Raw genomic sequence first — 24,061 nt, 5'->3', positions numbered from 1 at the left:
CTGAACAGGGATTTCAACGGAACTGATGATCAGGACACCTCCGAAGCAAGTGAAGAGTTCAGCTAATAAGGTCCCTGCCTCCTCAGAGCCCTCCAGCTGCCCCGGCCATTAGTGGGAGCTGAGGGTGCTCAATATTTTGCATAACTCAGCTCTAAATGCATTACACTGAACTGCATCATCTCAAGGATGAGGGGACATCTGTCACCCAATAACGGCAAACACCATCTGCCTTTGGATCACCAGATTCCTACTTGAACACATGGAGCTCAAGTGGCACTGGGCACTGCTTAATTAAAAAACAAAATGTATTTACACTTGTTACTTTGCCCTTTTGCACATTTTGAACAGCTCTAATGAAAGGCTTTGCCTACAAAAGCTTTCATTAGAACAATTTGCTATTTGTGCTCTCTCTGCTATCGCTTCAGCATTATATCATTTTTCTCTAAACTTAATTATGAAATGATTCGCCTCCCCATTACTCCTGACCTTAGCCAGTAGTCTGCTTTTTTCAAGATAATATCAGGAGTCCTTCTTGATCTTTTCAGCCTCTTCAGAAGAAGAATGGCTGGTCCAGCCTTCTGCTTCTCTTTGCTGGTGCTGAAACAAAGGAACTGCAAAGGCAGCACGGTATCAGGCCAAAAATCTTCTCTGCAAGGCTAAAGTAGACCTCTGGAATTTGGCCAAAAGAAATTTACAGCTGAGTTGGTTTGAACACTTTGTACTGTTCATAATTTATAGTGACTCCTTATTAATATTTTTAATGTCTGGAGGAAAATTAAATTATCCTTTACAGCACCGTGGAGTCAATTTTTAGAGATGTTCAAGTTATCTGACTAGATAATTGTTCCTCTTCTGGCTTTTGACTACAACTGTTCCTTCTGTTACTTGATTAAACAGATAGCAGAGCATGTGCCCTGGTCTGAAGTAGGAAATGGTTCTTTAGGAAGCTTTGGGAAATCCATCATTTATCTCACTACTCCAATGTACTCTAAAGGCAGTTAATGATAACAATTGATGCTGTGCTTTCCAAATTTAGCCCCCGAGGGATTGATGTGCTGCCTGTCCCCAGAAGAGTACTTGACTGGAAAATCAAACTTAGGGACTAGTGCAGAAAAGGATGCTCAAGTAGGCCAAATGAATGAAATATAAACACACCTCCCAGAACTAAGAGGAAATCAGTGGAAAACTACAACAGCTCATATAAATCTAGAGAGGCGAAAATATGTTTATTTGGAATCTTGGAATTCAAAGTCAATTTGTATCTAGTGCTTGGTTGAACTTTTCAGACAGCATTTTAACAGTGTTTGTGATTTGCTATATGATTTGTATGGTTTACTATAATTTATGGAAACAATCTCTCTGTTTCCCTAAATATGTACAGAGGCAAGTTCTGTCGTTAGGTTTTGTACATACTTGGCCAATTATGTCCATGCACAAGCCCCCTCAAAGAATAAAGCATTTTATTTGAAATGCCTGCAAGCTCACAGATGAAGTTACAGCTTTAAAGCATTTCTAAAGCCCCCAGAGTCTTCACCCACACAGATGAGTTCTACACCTGCACCTCTGTTCTCACCACAAAAATGAAAATGACCTCTCAAGGTAACATTTCATATTATTTATGTCTTACAATAGCACTTGAGAACCTGAGTGACTGTTTCCCCTGTACTTAGAACTGTGCAATATCTATAATATGAGGCTGCCTTGGAGATTTAGATTGTTAGCTCCTAACAGACTAGAGGGAAGGGGAGAAACAAGCTCCAAGAGCTGAAATGTTACAGCTCTGTTGACTTCCAATCCAGCAAATTACATGGCAGAATTGACAACTCCTAAATTATCACTGTAAAAAAAAATGTAGCAGGCTCTGAAGTGAGACTCAGGTGCTTGTGTGCCATTGTTTAAAACTCTCTCATAAGTCACTAAGAGAAAGCTTTGTGTCTCCTTGCAAGTTGGAAATAAGCATTTGTGAAAACTCCCCATGAGCACGTCTGGAAGAGCCTCCAATATTTTGCTGCCATCAGAGGAGGGCTCCCAGCACAGACACTGCCATGTTTGTCTGGTTTTAGCTGCACCACCAGCTGTAGTACAGCACTGACATAATTGAGCTAGTCCTGACCACACCGCCTCAGCTGCTGAAAACAGGATCCTTATTAGTGCTGACATTAGTGCAAGCTTATTTGTCTCACTCTCCCTCTGTTGTGTTACTGCCATGCTTCTCAGAATGCCTTCTCAGCCTTAAATTAAATTGCAAATTATAATGTGAATTAAATTGTTCGGGGGTTTTTTTACGGCTATCTTTGGTTTCGAGAAGGCCATACTTCCCAAACAAACAGTACCAGAAGGCCTTGGAAAATAAGACATAGGGATAAGCCACTGGTCTACTTCTGGCTGAAAATCAACTGGATGAAAAGGTTTCTGTCATGATCATACTTATAGATTGCCATCTCTTTATATATATTGGCATAATTCACAGGTAGGCAAGCCCTTATAACAGATATTTCAAGATAAGCCAGGTTACTTCAAGTATTGTTAAGAGTAGCTTGATTTGCTGCTTTTTTTTCCCCTCTGAATAAATGGTGTTTAGCATGAATTTCACGAACAGTTTCGTCACCAAACTTTAGAGATCAGCAACCTCTGCTGGAGGATGGGCAAGTCTTGATGAGAAACTTGAACTAATGCACTGGGGGGCATTAACCCCAGAGCTGGAGCCTGAGCTCAGCAGCCTCACAAAGGACTGGCTGCCAGAAACAAGTCCTGCAAGTCTGTGCCACGTGGAGCTTTATGGTGGGTGTTTGCTCCCAAAAAGAAAATTTTCTCTGAAAACTTCTTCTGGTCAAGTTCCTGGAAAGAATTATAGCTTTTTTCCCTTTTCATAGAAGACAAGTTCCAAAGTAACAGCCTCCTTCTTGCAGTGGTAAAAGGAATTAGAACTTTAAAACTTTCCCTAATAGCTGAGTACTTTATGGTAGTGTGTAAAAACTGAGATACAGATACAGACATAGATACAGATATGAGTTTCTTCAGTCTAGTTGGATAAAAGACTGAAGGAGCCTTTCAAAGATCACATGCAGTATTATCTACTCATTGGGGATGAAATAACAGCCTCTCTTCTCCTACTGTTTATAATTGATACAGATCAACTCACTTTCTTCTTTCTCTGATGGCCCTTATACGCTTTTACACTTAAATTACTAAAGGAAATAAAATTCTTTCCTGTATGAGCCACAGGTGGAGGATAGACTTTTAACTGTCCTTGCTGGGAATGGCAAAGCAGGCAGTGCAACCCTTCTTATTTCAGCAATAGGAAAAAACCCTTGTTTGACAGTTTGCTGATTGTATTTTATGGCTGACAGGTTTTTAACCAAATCACACTAACACTGATTCCCACATGATCTCTTAGAAAAGATAAATTGGTAACTTTCTCCACTTCCAGTCACTGACACACTTCCATAAATCAAATGAAAATACATGGAAAAATGCTAATTTGAAAGCAGAGATCAGTGTAGTGTAGAAGGCAAGCAAAATGTAACATATGACAAAGCAGACCCCAGGTATTTATGGGGCACCTTCTGGCCAAATTGGGTGACATTGGCAGGCTGATGTTTCAAGCCCAAGTTTAATGCACTGCTCCATATGGGATTCTGAATATTTATTGTGAATCAACATATTTCTCAGTAATATTTTGACATGATACAGCAGCTCTTATTTCTCATATGTAACCATTTCTGTAAGTGTTAATGAAGGAAAGCTCGCAGTGCCCTGGGAAGTTAAAATAAATATTTTATACCTGGTTTGCAGCTGGAGTAACCTGAAATAATAACTAAATAATAACTAAATAATTTAAATTATTGCTCATGTTGAATTATGAACTACTTTGGTCAGAAACTGTTTTTTTTTATTTATTTATGTCTAGAAATAACTTAGTAACTAGTTATAACTAATAGACAGTTATAACAAAAATAATGCTAGTCAGTAGAAATGGAAATAAGGAATTCTGACTCTGTATCATGTCAGTAAAATTAACCAATTAGACGAAAATGGCAGAAAGTCAGAAGGAATCATAACCAAACCCTTGCTTGTGCCAGGGGAGAATCACCGCGCTGGAAGGCCCGCTCTGAGAACCGAGAGCCTGAGCTACTCGGTGTCTGCAGTGCCTCTATCAGAAAGGAACAGCCACAAAATATCAAAGGCTGTTTTTCCTCTCCAAACTCAGTGCCTGTTGTTTTTTCTCCAAACACGAGTCCATCTGCGCCTTCCCAAGCCATGGACGTGCGGTGACATCTGCGTCACTTTGCAAAAAGCATCTGTGTTTGCCTCTGACGGGAAGTGGGAATTGCCAAGAAATCATTGTCAAGACCCTTTGTTGTTTTCCTTTTTATACCTGTTATTTCTGAGCAAAAAAAAAAAAATGACCTGAATCTCCTCTCCTTATCAATGTAAATCAGATTTAAGTTCACAGAGTTGTGGAGAATATGGTTCTTCAGGCATCAGGACAAATCCTCTTGATTCCAGAGGATATTTGTCTACTTCATTTGATCACACAGATAACCCATATCTACACTGGGCTCTCACTGACATTGCTGCACTTCCTGTGTGGTAGCAAAGTTCACAGGGCTGGTCTGGCTCATACTCCATAGAATCCACTCCGAGATATTCAGACTGATGGACACTTCTAAGTACTCCCACGAGAGCACTGGAGACAGAGACAAGACCATTACTGTAAACTACAGTGGGACACAAGCAGAAAAAATGTTATTTTAGAAAAAGCTGAGCCTGGGGGTGTAAGGAAAAAGAGTAACAGTTTTTAAAGCAAAATTACCAAGGTGGAATTACACATTGCCATCATTCAGATTTGCTGTTTCCTTTAAGTTTTGAGAGAAACACCACTCCCAAAGAGGACAAAATGTCATCATCTACAAGCTTCTGTTTTGAGTCACTCCAAACATACAGTACAGGGTAAAGAGGACAATTTGACCCACTGCATAAAGAGTGACTGTGCTTCTTAAATTCAATTAGTTTTCCATGAGTGATTAGAATGAGATGGTGAAGAGGACAGCAAAGATGACTCCAGGCATCCCTGCATCCATTCCTGACCCTGAGCCTGGGATATTTCTCCTGCATTCCGTACTTGGTGAAGCTTCTGAGGGGCACAAATCACTGCATCCTATCCTGTCCTTACCTCAGAAATATCAAACAAGGGGCCACTCCTTGCCATAAAACACCTGTATTTCACAATTCCACCTTTTTTTTTCAACATTATGATTAATTTCTTTCAAGGCAGCTAATAAGTACAAAACATTTTGTTTCAGCTCTGCAAAAGATGTGGGATTTTCCTGGGGAAAACCAAGGCACGCAACGACAGCACTGCTCATTAAAAACAACAAGATCTGCCAAGCAACGCGATTTCTGACTTGTGCCTTCTGTGGCAGGAGGGCCAATTGTTTTGATAATTGGGATGATAAATTCTAGAAAGAAACTAAAATCTTTTATCCAAGCCTTTCAGATGTATTCTTCAAAAAAACCCAACAGTTCTTCGCTAAGTTTCCTTTTTCGTTGGAGATTGCATTTGGAAGTTGCAGCTCATCCTTAACTAATAAAAGTTTACTTACACACGAGGGAACTGTAGCGTGAAATGTTCAAAATTATGAAATGAGAATAAAAAAAGTAAAAAAAAATTAAGTATTTCGGTTTCTCAAGACCAAATTATCTTTTCAATCACATATTTAAAATCTGCTTTACTTTTCCCAAAGTGAGAACTTCTGGCTTGATTACCAAAAATACAGACTTGCAGGAAGAGATCACAACTTCATAAATTGTATGAAATTGCAGGAGCTTCCAGATTAGTAAGAAAAGTCATTGCTTTACCCATCAAATTCAATTCTATAAAGCCTTAGGTAGTAGTGAGATTATGCAGACAGCTGGAGTTAATCCAAGACAGCTCTCTGGTTGAAAGAAACCACCTCCCTACAGGAGTATCCTTGGTGTTCACCAGATCTCTGCCTTAAAATTACATTACCAAAGTACTAGAGAGTTAGGGAAAGGGATAGAATTCCTCCCAGGGAGTCCTGTCTCTGGGCACTACCATCTTTTTCTCCCAGACAGGATTACCCTGTGGGACTCCTGTGAACTTTCTTTGAAGGGCCTCAATTTTTTGCTTCAGAATGGCTCAGACTATTCTGAGCTGCAGGTATTTTGAAAACAAAATTAAGTTTCCATAGAAGGTTAAAAATATTCCCTGAGCCCTCTCCCACATCAGACTGCAGGAACTGCAGGACGTTACCATGCTATCAATACAGTCAGTATATTTCTCAGGCACAAAACACAAACACTGAGTTAGAACACTTAATATAAGTTTGCTAAGTGCTTTTGCTTCCTTTCTTGGTCATGGTTATGAGAAACTGTTTGTTTAAATGGGGAGGAAAATGAATAGATTCCCCAGACTTCCCTCCTCTGCCAGCAAATACAGCGCTCACCGTGCTCTGCATGACGTGGTGAAAAGGGAAAAATTAGATTCTCCTGTTAAAATACTTGTCGCCTGTCACTAGGTTGTTTTTCACTTTTCCTGTAAATGTACCCTTAGGGCCACCTCAGTTTCTGCTCACTTCTGCAGGGACTCAGGAATAACGAGGAAGGTCTTTGGTCTAAGTTCTGTGCTCTCATGCACTGGCATTAATCCCCAGCAAGTTTCCTCCCACTCCCACAGCGATCCTGAGGAGGATCAGGGACATGGCAGTATTCTGTGGAACTGTCCAGAGGGGAAAAGCTCTCTTTGAGGAGTGAGCTGTGCACCACGCTCTGTGGGTAAGGATCTCAACCCTGGCCCTGACAGGTCAGTGCCTTTCAAAGCACATCCAAACTCCTACATGCAACTTAAGCAGAAAGGGCTTATTTCCTTAATTTCTGGGATATATAACTTTCAAGAAGGAATTTCAATCCAATGTGCATCTATCATTTCCTACCAGATGCACAGATGGACTTTACGGAGATAAAGACAACGGTATTAACCGTGCATTAAGTTCACATCCCCTTTCAATGAATTTCTGTCTCATCCCTGTGTATCAAACATCTGTGAATGACTCTGCCAAAACTCTGGAAGCCAGCTAGGAAGTGCCAGGCACAAGGGAAAGCACCTGTGCTCCGGATGGCACAGCTGGATGAAAGGCACTCCCTGCCTGCCTGCGGAGCTCCTGCCGTGCCAGCTGTTTGGCAGGACGGATTGGAGGGCAGAGCGATGAGAGGCTCTCTGAGAGAGGCCATGGCACACTTCAAAAGCATTTCTTAACTCTCACTCCCCTGCCCCTGCGCACTGCTCACGTTGCTTCAGTTGCTTCGCTTCTTTAATCTGATGAACGTTAATAAAAGAGCGAGTTCTCCTCCCAGCACTGATTTTTTTCATCATTTCTTTAGGCAGTGAGCTTACAGCCTGCTCCTTTGGCAGGGGCAGCCAGCTCAGATTACACTGCCACCTTCCCGCATTTGCACCCAGGGATTTATGGAGAAAGTTTCTATTCTACTTTGTAGCCAGTGAAACTCAGCGAGGCCTCAGCTTTCTTCCAACGTCCTGTTAGACTGAAGGGAACATTGTTGTTGATTACTCAGATGTTTTTACCTTTAATGGCTCTCTTTAAATTGCTCCATTTCATTGTGCCGAGCTTAGCTCGCTGACTAATCTGCTCTGCTGGGGAATAAAATCATCGCTTGTATTTTTCTCATTTTTGGAATAAAAACAGTTTGAGTTGAATTCAAACTACCCTTTTTGTCAACAAGGAAGAACGTAAATATTAAGAAAGCTTTTCCCATCATTTTGAACACCTTCTCTTCTCTATTTACAGCTCTCTTTAACTGAGCTTCATGAACATTTGTGTGGGCAAAGCTGGGTTGGCACAAACAGTACTCAGAGAGAATTCTGGGCCTGTAACAGAGATTTGCTACCTCCCAATCAGGTTCTTGATTAAATAAACCACATTTTGACAGGCCTAGAGCTGCCTTTTAAAGGTCAAGACATTCATGCAGGGAACAGAAACACCCTGTACAAAACACAAAGGCCTGGTCCGTGTCCCAGGGACCTTTGCTAAGGAGCACAGGTGGGTGAGCAGCACACAGAGAGATCAAAGGGGGGGCAGCAAACCAGAACTGCCAGTGAGAGTGGTCAGACAACGATGGCTCTCTGCTGCTACTGACTGGTGTTTCTAAGTGCTATGGAGGAAGAGTTTTCTGAGGGGGGTTTGAACAGCAGAGGATACTGTGCTTTTTGCATTAGAGCGCAAGGTATTTTCAAGGGCTGGTGCTGATGAGAGCGTGAATGAAATGGGGTTTGGTGCCACGTGCTGAGAACACTACAGATGCCAGAAAAGAACTTTACTCTTGGTCTGGAAGGTGAAGGGTATGATGGTCAATATGCAGAGAGACATTTCCCTGGTTCCTTGCGAAAGGAAACTAAACTTAGGAGGGCAAATGAGAGTTAGGCTGTCTCCACCCTGTTCTTTGGAGTAGTGGGTGAGACCTGTTTAAGCTCAACCTTAGCAGAGGAAAGGAAGCAAGAGAGCAGGCAGAGTCCAGCCTGAAGCAGGAGACTCCTTTGCTCTGGGAGCATCAGAATAAATCCAGCTGCGTTTTTTCTATTTGTATTTTGTGGCTGCCAGGTTTTTAACCAAATCACACTAACACTGCAGGCAGGGAAGAATCCACATAGGAGAGTCCTCGCTGTCTAACACCTACCTGGGACCTTACGGGGCTCCAGCTCCAGCACCAGCAGGATGTTGAGCTCTGCTGCCTGGGTGCTGTCCCCTCCTGAGGTGGTCACTGACACCCTGACTCTTGATGGGGGCATGAGCTCTGCGTCTCTTTTCAACAGGGCTCCTACCTTTTTGAGCTGTTCACACTATTTTGTTATCTTTATGTTTCCACTGGGTTTGCCTCATGATCGCTGGTCAATTTGAAGGGTCCTGGAGTTAAAGGAACTGACAGATATTCAAAGGTACACATAAACAAAAAACTCAAAAGATGCTTCACTCTTTTTATTAACTTGCAGTAAGAGCTTCAGAAATTATTTTATATTACTATTCATGAGCTACTATTCTCTTCAGAAACAGCAAGAATACCAGGGGAATTAAAAAAAAAAAAAAAAAGAAAAAAAAGGAATAAGAAAGAAGCTCTGTTTTTGAATGAGTGTAATGTTTCAATCCAAGGCTTTCCTGCTGAGATGTGAAGTGACCAATCTGTCCTAATGCTTTGAGCCACTTGGAATGAAAAACAGCCAGAACCTGCAGGGACCCCCCCCCGAAGCAAGTAAGGACTGTTGGCAAATGGAAACAATGGTACTGGGCATGTTTCAGCTCAACGCTCAGCTGGGCTCTATCTGTGCTAAAATCTATATTCTACAAGTTTTTATGGCTGGAAAGGACTTGGGAGGACTTGCAGCATTCACTTTCATGTTCCCTGACTGGTTTAAGAACAACTTACATTTATTTTCTTTCCTTATTACTGACTATCAACATTATACAATTCCAATTCCTGTTCCTTTTGTTATAGATAGATGTGTTATATATAGGTGTACTTGTATCCCTTTTTGTTATACATTTTCCATCCTAAATAGTTCATACTATAGCAAGCAATAGAATGACAAGATTACAGCAGTGCCAAAATTGGTTCACCTGGTTGTAATAAACTCCATGCCATCAGTTAAACTGAATATTAGTCCATATAAAATCAACATCTTTCAACCTCACTAAAAAATTAAAACTATCAGGAAGACACATTTGTTTTGTGAGTTTGGGCTTTTTTTCCCCTTTTGCTAGTTTTCCTTCCATACAACTCTGTATTCTCTTACCTCTCCAAACTACTCTGAAGTGGTAAAACAAGGTCAGACTTTTATTCTCACACAGAGATCAAGAAATTAAGAGTCAAGCACTAAGAACCTAAAGGGAAGAGCTGTGATTTATCTCCTATAAAATAGCAAAAATATTTCACCTGAGACAGAAATGCTGGAAGGATTAATCAATCCACACCTGAAAGACAAACAGCAGACTGAAAGAAGACATAACTCTATCAAAAGAACAATACTGGTCGATTATCAATAACCTGTTTGGTTTCCTTTACACTGAAAGAACCTTCAGTGGCAAATGTTTCCTGATTTACCCTGGGTTTTTAGGACGTTAAAGAGAGAACAGAGGAAGAGATGTAATTTAGGGGGCCTGAAGTAGCCATTTTCCTGTAAATACAGAATCCAATCCTGCCAATACAAACTTAATCAGTAGTGGGGTTTTCTTTACAAAACCCCACAAGTCAGCTATCAAAGATAAAATACATTTTGGCAACTATAATCAAAATGCACACACTGCTAATTCAGACAACACAGTATAAGTGAACCTGAAGTCTGGATAATTGTCTGTGCAAGTATCACTGTACTGGCAGTGTTTCACATGCTGATATGGGAGCACAAAATTCTTATTAAACACAGAAAGTCCCTGTCCTAGATCACTAACAAAGGGAAAAAAAATGGCAGCAAAAGGCCACATACCACACACACAAAATCCTCCCTTTCCATCCATTTTGCACCTCTGTCACCCGGTCACACTTGCAGAGGAGGAAAACAGCTGGGAATATGTATGTGTTCCGTGCAGGATGAGCTGAGAAGCCAGGCCACAGCCTGCAAGCACTCAGCTGTCCTCGCAGGCTGGCCCATGCTGTGTCACTTCTCATTTCCTCAGGGGTGCTCCTATTAGTATTTGAGAGCCATGAGATCACCACGCAAACTTGTTTGCACACAAACATTTTACTCTGGAAATAAATAAAATTCAAATAAATTCGATAAGCTCAAATAAAAGTTAAACCTTTTTTTCAGAGTTTCCAAAAAGAGATCAGACCTAGCAGCCAGAAAGCAGGAATGTCAGGCACAGCCGGTAGCTCACAAGCAGCTGGAAGGAGTTTTAGGCTCATCAAGAGTCTCCTTAATGTTGTTGTTCTGTACTGGGTGATTTAGAAGTCTAAGCATTACACTAAAACCAAGTGACTCATTTGATGTAATTTCTGCTATGACAGAAACTTTTTCTACAGCCTCAGTCAAATCCCATAAACTTTCCATTTTGCTGTGGGCACCGCTATTGCTGTCCTCACTGATCTAGTGGGGGACACTGATTCATAGAAAAGCTTGCAAGCGATGCAAATTGTATTTGTATTCCAACAAAACCAGGTTTACTTTGTCCTTTGCATTGGTTTTCCATCATTCCCAACTATGCTGAATGCCGCAGGGACACGTGGCCATGGACAGCCCCTGCCTCACAGACCCCATGGGGTGCGACCTGCCAGGGAGGAAATGTAAGTAGCCATCTCAGAAACGGAGCACCAAGTGTGAAAAGATATGTAGCCATGACAATTTGGACCCAGTCGCTCTTGGAATGCTCACTAATTTTCCGGGAAATGCAGCTTCGCTTCTTCAGGAAGGGAGGATGATGCTGACCCCAAGCTGTCTGATGGGGGTGTCTAGAGATCTAGTGCACTGATTTGGTCTAACAGTTCTCTTCTTTTATTTGCTAGAGAGAAAACAGTTAGCAAGTATCAAAAGGTTTTAAAAGCTCCAAGTGCTCCCAGCAGCCAAAGCTGTAAAAATAAAAAGAGACAGGGCAGCATGAACAGCCACTGTGGGTAACATCTCTCCACCGACTGCTGCTGATTTGGGATCAGCAACGGTGCCTTGGGAACACCCTCGTTCAGACTCCCATGGCTGAGCAAACATCTACACCACAGATGTGTTGAGGGATGGGTATGAAAACTAAAGGGCAAAGTGGAAGGATCCCAAGTGTGCCATAGCCCTCCAAGAAAAATCAAATGGGATCCAGAAGTAGACCCACACTCAAGTATAACAACCTCTTTTCAGCCTGACTGTTCTCCTACATTTTGTTCTTGAGTCTAATTAAAATGCCAAGCAAGCCCACTATATTCATTTAGCAGTGCTGCAGTCAGCCTTAGGTACAAACTAATCTCTTACATATTTTCCTGGCTTGTTCAGAACAGTGAAGATTTTGTGCTTATAATACCTTTAGGTTATAACATGTTATCCACAAGTAATCTCTCTGTTCACCTTACTTACTGTTCAATCCTTTGGTTGATCTCTCACAATCACAGATTAACGCTTTACTTCATAACCAGAATACACCTGTGCATTCCTAAAATGCCCTGAAAACAAGTTTTATCCTCACTGTGTAATACTCCAGTAATATATTCTGTGTTTACCTTCAGGCTTCTTATTGGACTGTGTGCAGACCTCCACTCCCCCTCCACTTTCATAAATTAAAAAAAAAGAAGTGAATATTTGATGACATACCCACCCAAGCAAGAGATATACACGTGGTACAGCTTCCAGTACAAAGAAGTCCTTCCTGACTCCAGCTGTGGTCTCTAAAAAGTATAGCCATGATTTTCATTCATAACTATTTTTCCAGAACCAGTGCTGCACAGAGAATGCCAGTGCTGCTCGTTCTCCTGAGGAAATCAGATCATAGTTTTAGTGAACTATGTTTCCTCCTAATGGGAAAAGAAGAGTTAAAAGCACAAGCTGGGTCTTTCAGAAATGTCTTCCACACAGACCAATAGGAAACATTCAACAGTTTAATTATTTTGGGGTCTGGACAAGATCAAATCTTCTATTACTCTAAATATTTCATAGTGATAGTAACAAACAGTGCTAGAAAGATTAACCAGCTCTGTGCTGCCTAAATATTCCTCACGTGATCTACCGAAGCAGAAATTCAGATGTTCACTATTAAGATTCCAAAATATCAAGAAGTAAAATAATACCTGTTTAACAGGTATTAACCCTGAGCCTCAGTAAGATAAAACTAAAAAGAACCAAACTAAGAAAAAACATGTCTTGAAATTTCCCCTAAGATGCCGAAGACAGAGGAGCAGCAAGCATTGTTCCATTATTTAATAAGGAAATTGCAGATCATTTTGCCTGACATCAACGTCAGAGAAACTGATGGAAAGGCTGGTACAGGAAGAAATCAGTGCACAATTAAAGGATGATAGTACAATTAACGCCAGTCAACAGAGAAAATTAGTTTTGTCAGGAAAAAAAAAAACCTTCCTATTTCCCCATGAGACTATGAATTAGTTTGATAAAGTAAACTCCTGTAAGATTATTGCAGGGCTTTGGCTCACAACTCTAAAGGGGTTTTGATAAAAACCTCACCATTGTATAATCAGTCTAGTCAATACTAAATGGACTCAAACCATACTGAATGATCCAAACAAAAACATAAAATTATTGTTGGAAAAAGCTGCAAATTGCAAAAAGTTATAGAGATATAAATAATAGGAAGGACAGGGTCTTAATATAGACCGACTACGATCACTTAGGGAGGTCTGGCCTATATTTTAACACAGAGAAATCCAAGTTGTTCATTAAAAGAACAAAGAAAATCGGTCACATTTCAAGACAGAAAATGATTTTGTGAAAAGCAGTTACTGTGAAAAGAAAGAAGCAGCACTAGTAGACCCAAACAGACACACATTCTCAGAGCAAAGAGGAGGCAAAATTACTCTTATTGCCAAGATGGAGTTGTTGGTGCTACTACACCTCTTTGTGGCTTCAGAAAGACCATTCCGGGGAAAACGTGCTGAAAGAACATCTCCAGAAATCCAAGGGCTTTACTGACAGAAACAATACTAATAATTTGTGATGATAGGGAGCCTTCAGAAATTCAGTTTTTAGGTTAAGGTGTGAGAAGTTTAACAGGGAATTGTGGTGTATGAGTACAGAAATGGGCTTTCTAATCTATTGGAGAAAAAACATAATGGGTTTCATACATGCTACTGAAGATTAGATAGATAGATAGATAGATAGATAGATAGATAGATAGATAGATAGATAGATAGATAGATAGAAAGGAAAAACAGCAGAAATGTCCATTAGCAAGGAAAACTGTGAGCAACATACTCGGGGACATGCTGGATTTTAAATACCTGTGTAAAAACAATAGTCTTTCTAAAACCTTGCATTAATGCTGAACTGCTGGGTGAGGTTCCATGGCCTTTTATCAGAAAAAACATGAGGAGATGATCATAAAAGTAGGCATTTCAAGAAAATACAGTTAGGCAGAGGTAAACAGGTGCTCAGGTAACACCTGAGTACATGCTATAAATATATTTAAATACAAGGCAAGTATTTGAAAAGGGAACAGAGAGCATAGATGGTGGCCACAAGTCAACAAATGCAGGCTGTTGCCAAGAAGGCATATCCAAGGGTGACTGTATTAGCAGGAGTAGAGCCTGCAAGGTACCCAAAATATCCCTTCCACTTCATGTAGCACTGATATGTGTTCAGCTGGATTACTTGATCCCAGCTTGGGGAGACACTGCAGGAATGGTAGAGACAATTAAGGAAACACCAGAAGTGGAAAAAAATGATCCGAGCGCTGGAAAACGTGATGTTCAAGGAAGAACTTAAAGATGTGGCACTACTTAGCTTAAAGAAAAGAAGGATGAGACTTGGTAACAGGTTTCCAACTTATCCTGAGAGCTCCAACAGAAACTGGAAAAGGTTAACATTTGAGCATACTGGTTGGTTGGCATATTAAATGCTAATATATTAAACTGAAATCCTAAGTGACGTTTTTCAGGGATGAAGTTAGTACTTCCCAAACAAATGTCCGTGTATCATCAGCAGCTCTGAGAAGCTGCTCCTTTCCCGAGGTTAACAGTAATTTCACACGGCCCTTTGATTGACGCAAGTGCTCAATCACATCCAAATCAAAATAGGAGGAAGCTACTGTTTTCCATGGCTTCCTGCAGGACATATGCACTGTTATCCCAGAGGGGAAGGCGGGTTATGCAATGAGTGAGTAGCTCTGCATGGCCATGTTTATTTGGGAAGCATTTCCAGCAATTATTTGGAAAGGACTGAGAGCATAAACTGATAAGACATTCTCATCAGTCAGTATTTTCATCACTAAATAACAATTAGATTTTAAATTAATTGGATTTTGGTTGCTGTTACACTCCCTTTATGCAACTTATATAACGGAAGGGAAATGCAAACTTGCTTTACTAGCACTGGGATTCTTCACTGTGTGTGTTTGCATGTGTGTGCAAAAGTGCTGGCTAACAAACAAGAGGAATACTTTCCTCCACCTTATCATATTCTACCCTCACTGGCAATATAGTACAGCCCTTACCTTGATTTAGGAGCCAAAATGGACCAACTGTTTTCCAGATTCAAGGGATAGTAGAAAGACAGCCAATTCCCACTTCTTAGCAAAGCTAAATGCTGCTCCAATTCATCTAATGAGTAAGTCAGACAAGTTAACTATGGTGACATCTGAAACCTTATTTTCTTCTCTTTTAAAGGGAAATGATACAGAATCACATTACTTTCAAGTAAGTTTAAATAAATATAGAGTTCTTTGAGAATAAAATATCACATAAACACTTCTTTCTCCAGTTACATACTTCCATATTTGTCCTTAGTAATTATCATGAGTTAGCAGCATTTCTAATGTATGTGCCTTGGACACAAAAAAAAAAAAATCCCACTTTCTTGTCTCCTTACATGACAATATTTGTGAAAGATCAAATGGAAGATTTCAGCTTCTGCATCAACCAGTCCTGCTGTAGCACGGCCTACTGATGGAAAGGCATCCTGGCTTTGACAATGAGCTCCCAACCAGCTCCTAAACCTGAACTGGACATTTTTATTTGTATGCCAACCCCTTTTCAGGTTTCTAGCTACTCTACACCAATTCTGCCCTCTGAGTTCAGAAACAAACTGGAAAGCTGGGCGAGAGCTAAGGTACACGGAGCTTTTTCGGAGCACTTTGGAAGCCAAAATTACAGAAGACTTTTTCCACTTTTACCGTTCATTTTTTGTTATGTTTGGCCTTCATCCCCTCCTGTCACCTTAAAATTGAAAACAGCATGTTCATTATTATTCATGGAAATTCATCGGATACGGAGAAAGTATCCCTTTTTCCCCCCCAGCTGTTCCATTTTTATTTCTTTTGGGAAAGACTATGCTATTCTTTGCTTGGGTAGCAATCCTTTGAACTGCTGCTTCCCCACTGCATTCGCAGGAAGATAATCATTTGCACTGGCTTTACTGATTCTTATCTGCAGGCAAATAACAGCCAAGCACCCACAGTCCCAGTTCCTTGTGGCAGGAGGCACAGGGATGCTGTATCTGTCTCAGCTGGCCTGGTATTTAATATTATATGTTTACAGTGCTCAGCAAAACCTCTGTTCCTGACTGTGGCTTACTGGATGGGACTACAGTATAAATGCTTATTTCTATTAGTGCTATTCCTAATTACATGAAATGAGACGCTATGTATTGCAGCTGACATAATTTCATTGACCATTACCTTGTTATTCTCCTATGAGACAGAGAGAAAATCTTATCTTAGTTTTTAAATACCAGTAATTAAATTATATTTTTGTATTTGTCCTTTTGTAAACAAACTCCTTCTGCCTCTTTACAGAAAAGATATTTCCATGTGTTTGGTCCTCCTTGTTTTTCCTGTCTAGATCACCTCTGATGATTCTGCAATTACTTTTTGAGATGGGATGATCAATATTCCATGAGATCCTTCAGGGAATGGCATTTCAGAGACTTATAAAATCTGTATCATATAACTGTATGTTTTACATTGTTATTATACTTTAGCACTCTAACACAGTGTTATTTTCCAAAAGCTTTGCCTAGCTTAAGGGCTTTTATTGCCTCAAAACCCTTTTCCTGAAATGAAATGGTTAATGTAGAATTCCATGAGTTACAAGACAGGTTTCTTTTCTTTTTTTTCTAACATACTACTCTTTCCAGGTTTTGACACTGAACATCTGCCTCATTTATTGCCATGTTGTCTGTTTATGCAGTTTGCTTGGTAATTCTGTATTTCCCCGCTGAAACATTTGTCTCTGCCTTGAGTAGCAGCTTGACTCATGCAGCATGTAACCGGCTTATGCTTTACCTTCATATTTGCTCTCTGGTCACCGTGCACATTATTTGTCTTGAGATCCTCTTTATAGCAGAGCAATGTTCATGTAAACCCCCCCTTTCTGTGTGCCTCATATTTCACACAAACACTCATAGCCAAAACCCACACGTGTCCAAGTGAGTGCTGTGCACAGATGTGACATAAAGACACAGAAGATAAAACCCACACGTGTCCAAGTGAGTGCTGTGCATGGATGTGACACAAAGACACAGAAGATAAAACTCACATGTGTCCAAGTGAGTGCTGTGCATAGATGTGACATAAAGACACAGAAGATAAAACCCACACGTGTCCAAGTGAGTGCTGTGCATAGATGTGACATAAAGACACAGGAGATAAAACCCACACGTGTCCAAGTGAGTGCTGTGCATGGATGTGACATAAAGACACAGAAGACAAAACTTTTCCCCTGAGCTCATGGACAGGCTCTTACTCCCTTTGCTGTGATTTTCCTGTTGATACCCCTTCCCAGGCTGCAGAATCCCACCTCTCTATAAATCGAGTCTATATATGCCTGAAAAGGGGTTAAGAGCAGCAGAGAACACTTCATATGATATATGTTATCTTACCTTCAAAGACACTGCATGTGATGACACAGGAAGCCTTGGATGTGCATCCTACTTTGTGAAATGTCTATTGTGAATGCAGAGTATAAATTATTATAAATGGGCGCATGTGCACACCTTAGAATGGAACTAGAATACATGAAAGTGATGCTCAACGTTAACCAAAAATTCAGTCCTAGCTGTCTAATTTTAGAGAAAGTAGGAGCCGTGAGCTGAGCATCTTCAGAGCTAGGCTGTGCTTATTAAATGTCAGAAAGGCATCTAGGAGCCACACTGTAGGCATGAAGGATTGAAAAGCCAGGGCTTTAGCACTCATACCCAGGCTGAGGTCTGTCAAAGATCACATATTGACACCCCGCAGCGAACCGCTCCGAAGTGACACCCGATTTCCCACTTTTTGGAGGCAGGCGGGGCCGCGGCGGAGGTGGAGCCGGCTGTGCCCGCGGCGGGACCGGCGGCCGGGCCGGAGATGCGCTGAGGTGCCGCGCACCGGGCTTCCTGCCGGCCGCACACCTGGGAGCGCGGCGCAGGCACGGGTGGGAGCCCCGGGCACCGGCAGTGGAGGAGGGCCGGGCCGGGCGGGGCCGGGCCGGGGGGAAGGCAGCGCCGGCAGCCGCGGCAGGAGGCGGCAGAGCGGCGGCGGGAGCATGGAGCGCTGCTCTGCCCCCCCGCCCGAGCAGGAAGCGGTGGAAGCGTGGCTGGACGATCACGGCGACTTTACCCGCTCTTACTTTGTTAGGAAAGCTACAAGGTAAGACCGGAGCGGAGGCGGATAGAGGCAGTTCCTTTCTTCCCAGCGAAAGCTCGCTCTTTCCCGTTTCCCTTTGCTGTCTCCAAAGAAAATAAAAAGAAGCGACTCCCCCAGGTCCCCTCCCGCCGCCCCCACCCTCGAAAGAGCAAAAACTGAAAGCAGGGCGCAGCAGCCCCGTTCGGCTGCCGCCGACGGGCACACGCGGCGCTTCCCCGCAGGCTCTCGCCTGCAGACCCCGGCCCGCGGCCGCTCCGCTGGGAAGCGCCCGCCCGGCACCGGGAGCCGGTCAGCGAAGCGATCTCAGCCTGGAGCTCCGTGCCCTGGACTCCTAGTTATTTATTTTTGGTGTTTTTTTTTTTTTTTCTCGCTTTAAAACAGCCATAGCCAACTTCTCGTGAGTAGCAAGCAAGTACGTATTTCCCAGCCCTGCGAAGTAGGTAGTAGCCTCAGGCAGCATCTGTCTTGTGGAGGGTGGGTTATGTCAGTACTTAGTCGACGCAAAACAAAGCGCTGCTCTTCGAGAGCTCCGTCACCCTGTGGGCTCGTCACCTCTTCTGACATCTGGGCGGCCCCCGGCGGGGCGAGGGCCACGGGTTAAGTGCCGAGGGAGCTGACGAGCCGTGCGCGGTGCATTCGAGAGCGGAGCTCCGCCCGAGCAGGGGGGGCGAGCACCTCACGGCCGCCGTGCTGACCCCGGGACTGCGGGAGGGGAGCGGGGGCGCAGCCCCGGGCAGGGCAGCAGGCAGGGAGGGATCGCTGCCCGGGGGGGAGCGGGGGCACAGCCCCGGGCAGGGAGGGATTGGTGCCCGGGGGGAGCGGGGGCACAGCCCCGGGCAGGGAGGGACTGGTGCCCGGGGGGAGCAGGGGCACAGCCCCGGGCAGGGAGGGATTGGTGCCCGGGGGGAGCAGGGGCACAGCCCCGGGCAGGGAGGGGTCGCTGCCCGGGGGGAGCGGGGGCACAGCCCCGGGCAGGGAGGGATTGGTGCCCGGGGGGAGCGGGGGCACAGCCCCGGGCAGGGAGGGGTGGCTGCCGGCAGGGGGCGGCGCGGGGCCGCCGGGCTCCGCCGCTGCTCGGGGGCGGCCGCTCGGCTCTCGCCCCTTCTGGCTGTCGGTCCTCGCGAAGAGCCCGATGTCGAGGACCTGAAGAGCTCGTCGGGGCTTTTCTCCCCTCTTTGGCTTGACATGCTGCCTTTTGGAGATAAGACGAGGTATTTGCTCACCGTTGTCGCACACTTCGGCAGCGGGACTTCAAGTTGAATTGGACTAAATTCGGCTATTTTTAGAAGTGGAGTCAGGTTTCCATTTTGAATATTTTCCGATAAACAAAGCAGTGGGGATGCAGAGCACGGGCGATCTGCGGCTCCCACGGTCTGTCTCAGCGAGAGCTCGGGTTAGTGAGCGCTGTGCTTGGCTCCTCGGACACGCCGTCTCCGCGGGCTCGCTTTGCTCCTCTCCGCTGCCCTCCCGCTCCCGAGCCGCTCGCACCATCTGCTCACCGCTGCTGATTTACTGCTGCTTCCCCGAGTCACTTAGCAGGGATGGATGCATTCTGAATGAGGTTTTGCTGCTGCTCCTCTCTGCATGGGATGGGGCGGTAAGAGGAGAAATCCCCATTAATAATTGACTCGCAGAGAGCTAGAAAGCTTCGGGGGTCACCTGCTTACTTGTGACCATCTGTCAGGCGGTCCCCTTCTGCTGCTGCTTCCTTAGGTTCATTCGACAGCAAAAAAAAAGTAATAAAAATGCCTTTAAGAATGTCTTTTAAATGTTGATTTTGTTTTAAAGCAGGCTGTGCATAGGTGCAGGATGCATAGGTGGAAGTAGTTAACCTTGATACTCTCCGGAACACTAGTGCATGGTGTGTCACTGAAGGGCAGCTTGTTTGCCCAGGAAATAGGGTGTTAGCAGCTTTGAGAAGTAGCATTTTATTAGTTCAGCCTGTCACACTTCCTTTGGAAACTGGATGTAGTATTGAACAAATAGGAATGCTAATTAATAGTAACCGCTGTGCCAGATTTGTTTTCCCCATGGACAGGTTTGGTTAATCCTTTTTTTTTTTTTTTTTAATGCTGAGGCACAGATTTGTGTTTGTGCGGCTCTGAAATAGGCAGTAGGTCAGAAAATACAATTCAGTCGTGTCTCCGTGACGGCCATGCCTCTGATTTAGAGAGGGCTCTGCAGAAAAACTGTTGACTTTTGAGTTCTTGCTTGGCAACAATTCTGTGATGTTTTTGAAATGATGGAAACATTGCATTTGTCTCAAAACTCTCTTCTCTGCTGTCGTGCATGGAATGTTTTGGGTTGTGTTTTTTTTTGTCCTTGCTGTATGAATAGAAAACTATTACTATATAATAAGGAATACCTTTTTTATATATAAGTTTGTACCTCCAAAAGACAAATGACAAATTACTTAAGTGTATATTGGTTCAAAGAGGATGACATGAAGAGCTGAGTGGTTTGAAAGAACTGATGTAATTTGTAAAGAGGCTTAATGTTCTACATGGTGGTGTTACTTAGAGCTTGAAAAGAGAAAACCCTAAAATTTAATGCCATGCTTTGTTTTAGCTGAATCCTTGTAGAGCAGCACACATTGAACAAAGACTATGCTGTTAATGTTTTGCTACTTAGCATTATATTTACTCTCTCAAGTAAAGCAGCATTCCTTGAACTAGTTTCAACTCTTTCCTAATCATAATTTACTGCCTCTCATTTTTTGTTTTGCTTCATAATATGCCACAGTTCTCACAGGTCCTAAAAGCAACAGACCAAGAAGTTAGTTAATTTGGTATCTTGAGGAGCACAGAGGCATATTTGACTTCACATGTTTGACTTCACGGGCACAATTGCTAATGGATAGAGATAGTTTCTCTATCTGTTTCTCAAATATTTCTACATAATAATAGGAAAAGATCACCAGCTCAACCATTTATGACAGTGCCATACGAGCCCTTGCCACTGATAGTAATGAGCTTTGAATCAGAACCTAATACAGGAATTTTATTATAGATATTAAATAATTTAAATATTTTCCTCTGCAATTAATTAATTCCCATAGCATTTTATACAGTAGTTCTTTTGGTAATTCCCACCAAAAAAAATTAATTAGGTGCCTTAATACTTGTAAAATTAATTATTTGGGTGGTCTTACGCCTGCATATTTGTTTTGTTGGGTTTTTTTGAAGTATGGGAGTCACATCATCTCATATAATCATTGAATAGTTGTCTCCAGTTTGCACAGGGCAGTTTGATATTAGCATCTGTTGTCATGATTCAAATAAAAATTACCTTTTCTGGCAAGGCAGCACTTCAAAAGATGATATTTCTTTCTATTAACAATTAGTTCATAACAACTGCTGGAGTCCCTGGGCTCCCCAGTCTGTGTTCTGGGCTCGTGGAGGGAAGGGCTGCAGGTCGTCTGCTTACCAAACGTGCACCTGCTTTCCTCTCTGCCCCACACCGGGTTGTAGAGGATGAGGACATTCAACTGTCTTACCCCTTGTATTTTGGTGTGCAATGCCCCGAGGTGGGCAGTGCCTGCAGGCAGGCCACCTCACTGCCTCCCCTGAGCCTGGGCCGGCTTCATGGATATCCTCCGACAGAGCTGTGCCCGTGGGATCCTCCCTGCGCAGCGCAAGGCTGCAGTCCCACAGCGTGTCATCCCGGGGAACAGCTCGGAATTATCCCTCCTTCGAGGCTGGGAATAAACCGTGATCCTGCCAGTAGGAAGCTACGGAATCAGTTTTTTACTACTTTATCCTGTACCAGGCAGACAAGTGGTGTGCAGAGGCAGTATAAATAGGTATTATCCATGAAGTGCTGTTCCAGTGTGATCAAAGTGCAGAACAACAAAGGGGAAGTGTGTCACCAGCACACTTGGGGATGAGATGGATTTGGTTCACTCAGTGATACACAGTGCTGGTAACAAACCTTCTGGCTGGAGAGTTTTTTATACTGCACATTTAAAGATCAAGAGTTTCTAAATGCCCAGCTCCTACTAAATTTAAGATTTATTTTTTTTTCCAACTCCTCTTGTTATTTTTCCCCTTCCAAAAGTTTTGGAATTGCCTGTCATATTCTGGCTTCCCAGAAGAAGAAACCTTTTGAAGTAAAATGATTCTTCTTTTAGATTGTGTCTTGTGTTTCCCCATCCTGTTGCTGCAGCCGTAATTGTTCTAACTAGACAATATGAAGGCATAATCTGCAGGGGTTTTTTATCACATTTATGGCTTTTTGTCTTCCTGAAGTTTTACCTTTTTACGTTCTTTTAAAAAAGCAATCCACGCATTGCCATGCTCAAACATGATACTTATTATAACCCCCTATGGAATACTTGTGTATTTCTGACTTCCTGTTTGTCCCTACTTTTAAAAATATGGGAGTGATTCTGCCTTGGTGCTCTTTGCAGTCAGAAGCAGCAGACTGCCAAAACAGCCAGAGTAAAAGGTCTCCTCTTGGTTAGAGGTAACTGCTTTGTTACAGGCAGTTTTTGTCTGGTCTCCTAAATGTCCGGCATGATGGAGACAAATTATTGACCCAAATTTTATATGCCTTTCACTGGAAATAAGATTATTTTGTTATAAATAAATAAATGGCTTATTAGCAGGGTTGGGAAATATTTACAAATGAATTAAGGTGGGGTTGTATTTGGAAAAATAAATGTCCCTAACAGCATGGTACTTCATAGTGCTTCACTGAGGATTCCAGGAGTCGCATTTACTGGGACGCTGCGCTGGAATCCAGAAACTGCATAACTTGAATATATCGATTACAATTATTCCTTTGAAAAAACCCAAGCACGGTTGTTTGGGTTTTTTTTCGTCTTCATGGCTGGTGGACAATCAATTTGTAGTGTCCTGCCTGCAGCACTGCATTACTGGGGACATTTGCCTTCCAGTCTCTGTGTCTCGAGGGCTTTTCATTTTGAGCTGGTTATTTGAAGTCGACTCTCATAAATATTATGTGTCGTATGGGTTATGGCACTGTTTTGTTTGGTAACACATGTGTACTTAATTTTTTCTGAAGGAATATTCAGGTTTTCAAAGACAGAGCTATTGAAGGTCTTCTGCACCAAAATGTGCTTTGGCCCATGTTTTTCTTATAAAGGTATCGCTGACATATAAAAAAATAATAATGCTAAAAATATACAGGTGTGAGCCATATTCATCCCTATTTACCACAGTAAATAGACAGTGGGCTTTGAACTTGTATGATTGAAGGACCCCTCACAGCTTTCCAGGGGAGGCACAGAATCCTGTGCACATTGTTTGGATGTGCTGAGGGGGGACTTGCTTTTTTCTAAGTTACCCTGTGTGAAGCATTAACAAGAGGACTGCAGACCCACTGATTCTTTGGACCATGGCTTGGAAAAACCGCAGGAAGCAGTGGTGTTAAGGCAGGGATCAGAATATTTTCTTCCACTTACTTGGTTTTATTGGATGTTTACTGAGCTTTTCTGAGAAGTAAGGACAGGAAAAAAATTGATTTCTGTGAAATTTTGTAAAGTTTTCTTCTTGGTCTAATGACCTTTGTAGTTATCCCACTTATAAATAATGTATCCATATCCTTATGCCTTTCTTGATAACAGCAAAGCATTAAGATCATCTCAAAGTATTTTAAACTCCTGACTCAAAAAGCACTCAGGAAGGTAAGGAATGTTACCCACATTCATGAAGTTGTAAATGTGATTGAGTATTTCTGGCATTTGTTGTTGGAAATAAAGGTAGGTGTGTGCTGGAGTGTCTTGGAAACAACCTCTAAAC

At 42.7% G+C, this 24,061-nt stretch overlaps 1 protein-coding gene and 1 long non-coding RNA gene across 7 annotated transcripts in view; one reads left to right on the top strand and one right to left on the bottom strand.

Annotated features, from left to right (window-relative positions):
* LOC135412678 (uncharacterized) overlaps window positions 1-24,061 on the bottom strand; it is a 123,246-nt gene that overhangs the window by 45,522 nt on the left and 53,663 nt on the right. The window lies entirely within an intron of this gene.
* The window catches only part of PDE5A (phosphodiesterase 5A), a 50,382-nt gene continuing 44,340 nt past the window's right edge, over window positions 18,020-24,061 (top strand). For 2 of the 5 annotated variants that reach the window (XM_064651427.1, XM_064651426.1), the window contains exon 1: window positions 18,020-18,302. In XM_064651427.1, the coding sequence (XP_064507497.1) occupies window positions 18,199-18,302 (104 nt within the window). In that variant the 5' untranslated portion in view covers window positions 18,020-18,198. The other 3 variants (XM_064651429.1, XM_064651430.1, XM_064651428.1) reach the window with 3 other exon arrangements.

The sequence above is a fragment of the Pseudopipra pipra genome, chromosome 4, assembly GCF_036250125.1.
Source record: "Pseudopipra pipra isolate bDixPip1 chromosome 4, bDixPip1.hap1, whole genome shotgun sequence".
Lineage (NCBI taxonomy): Eukaryota > Metazoa > Chordata > Aves > Passeriformes > Pipridae > Pseudopipra > Pseudopipra pipra.
Note: the sequence above shows the minus strand (reverse complement) of the source record. Positions and strands in the feature narration are given on the sequence as shown.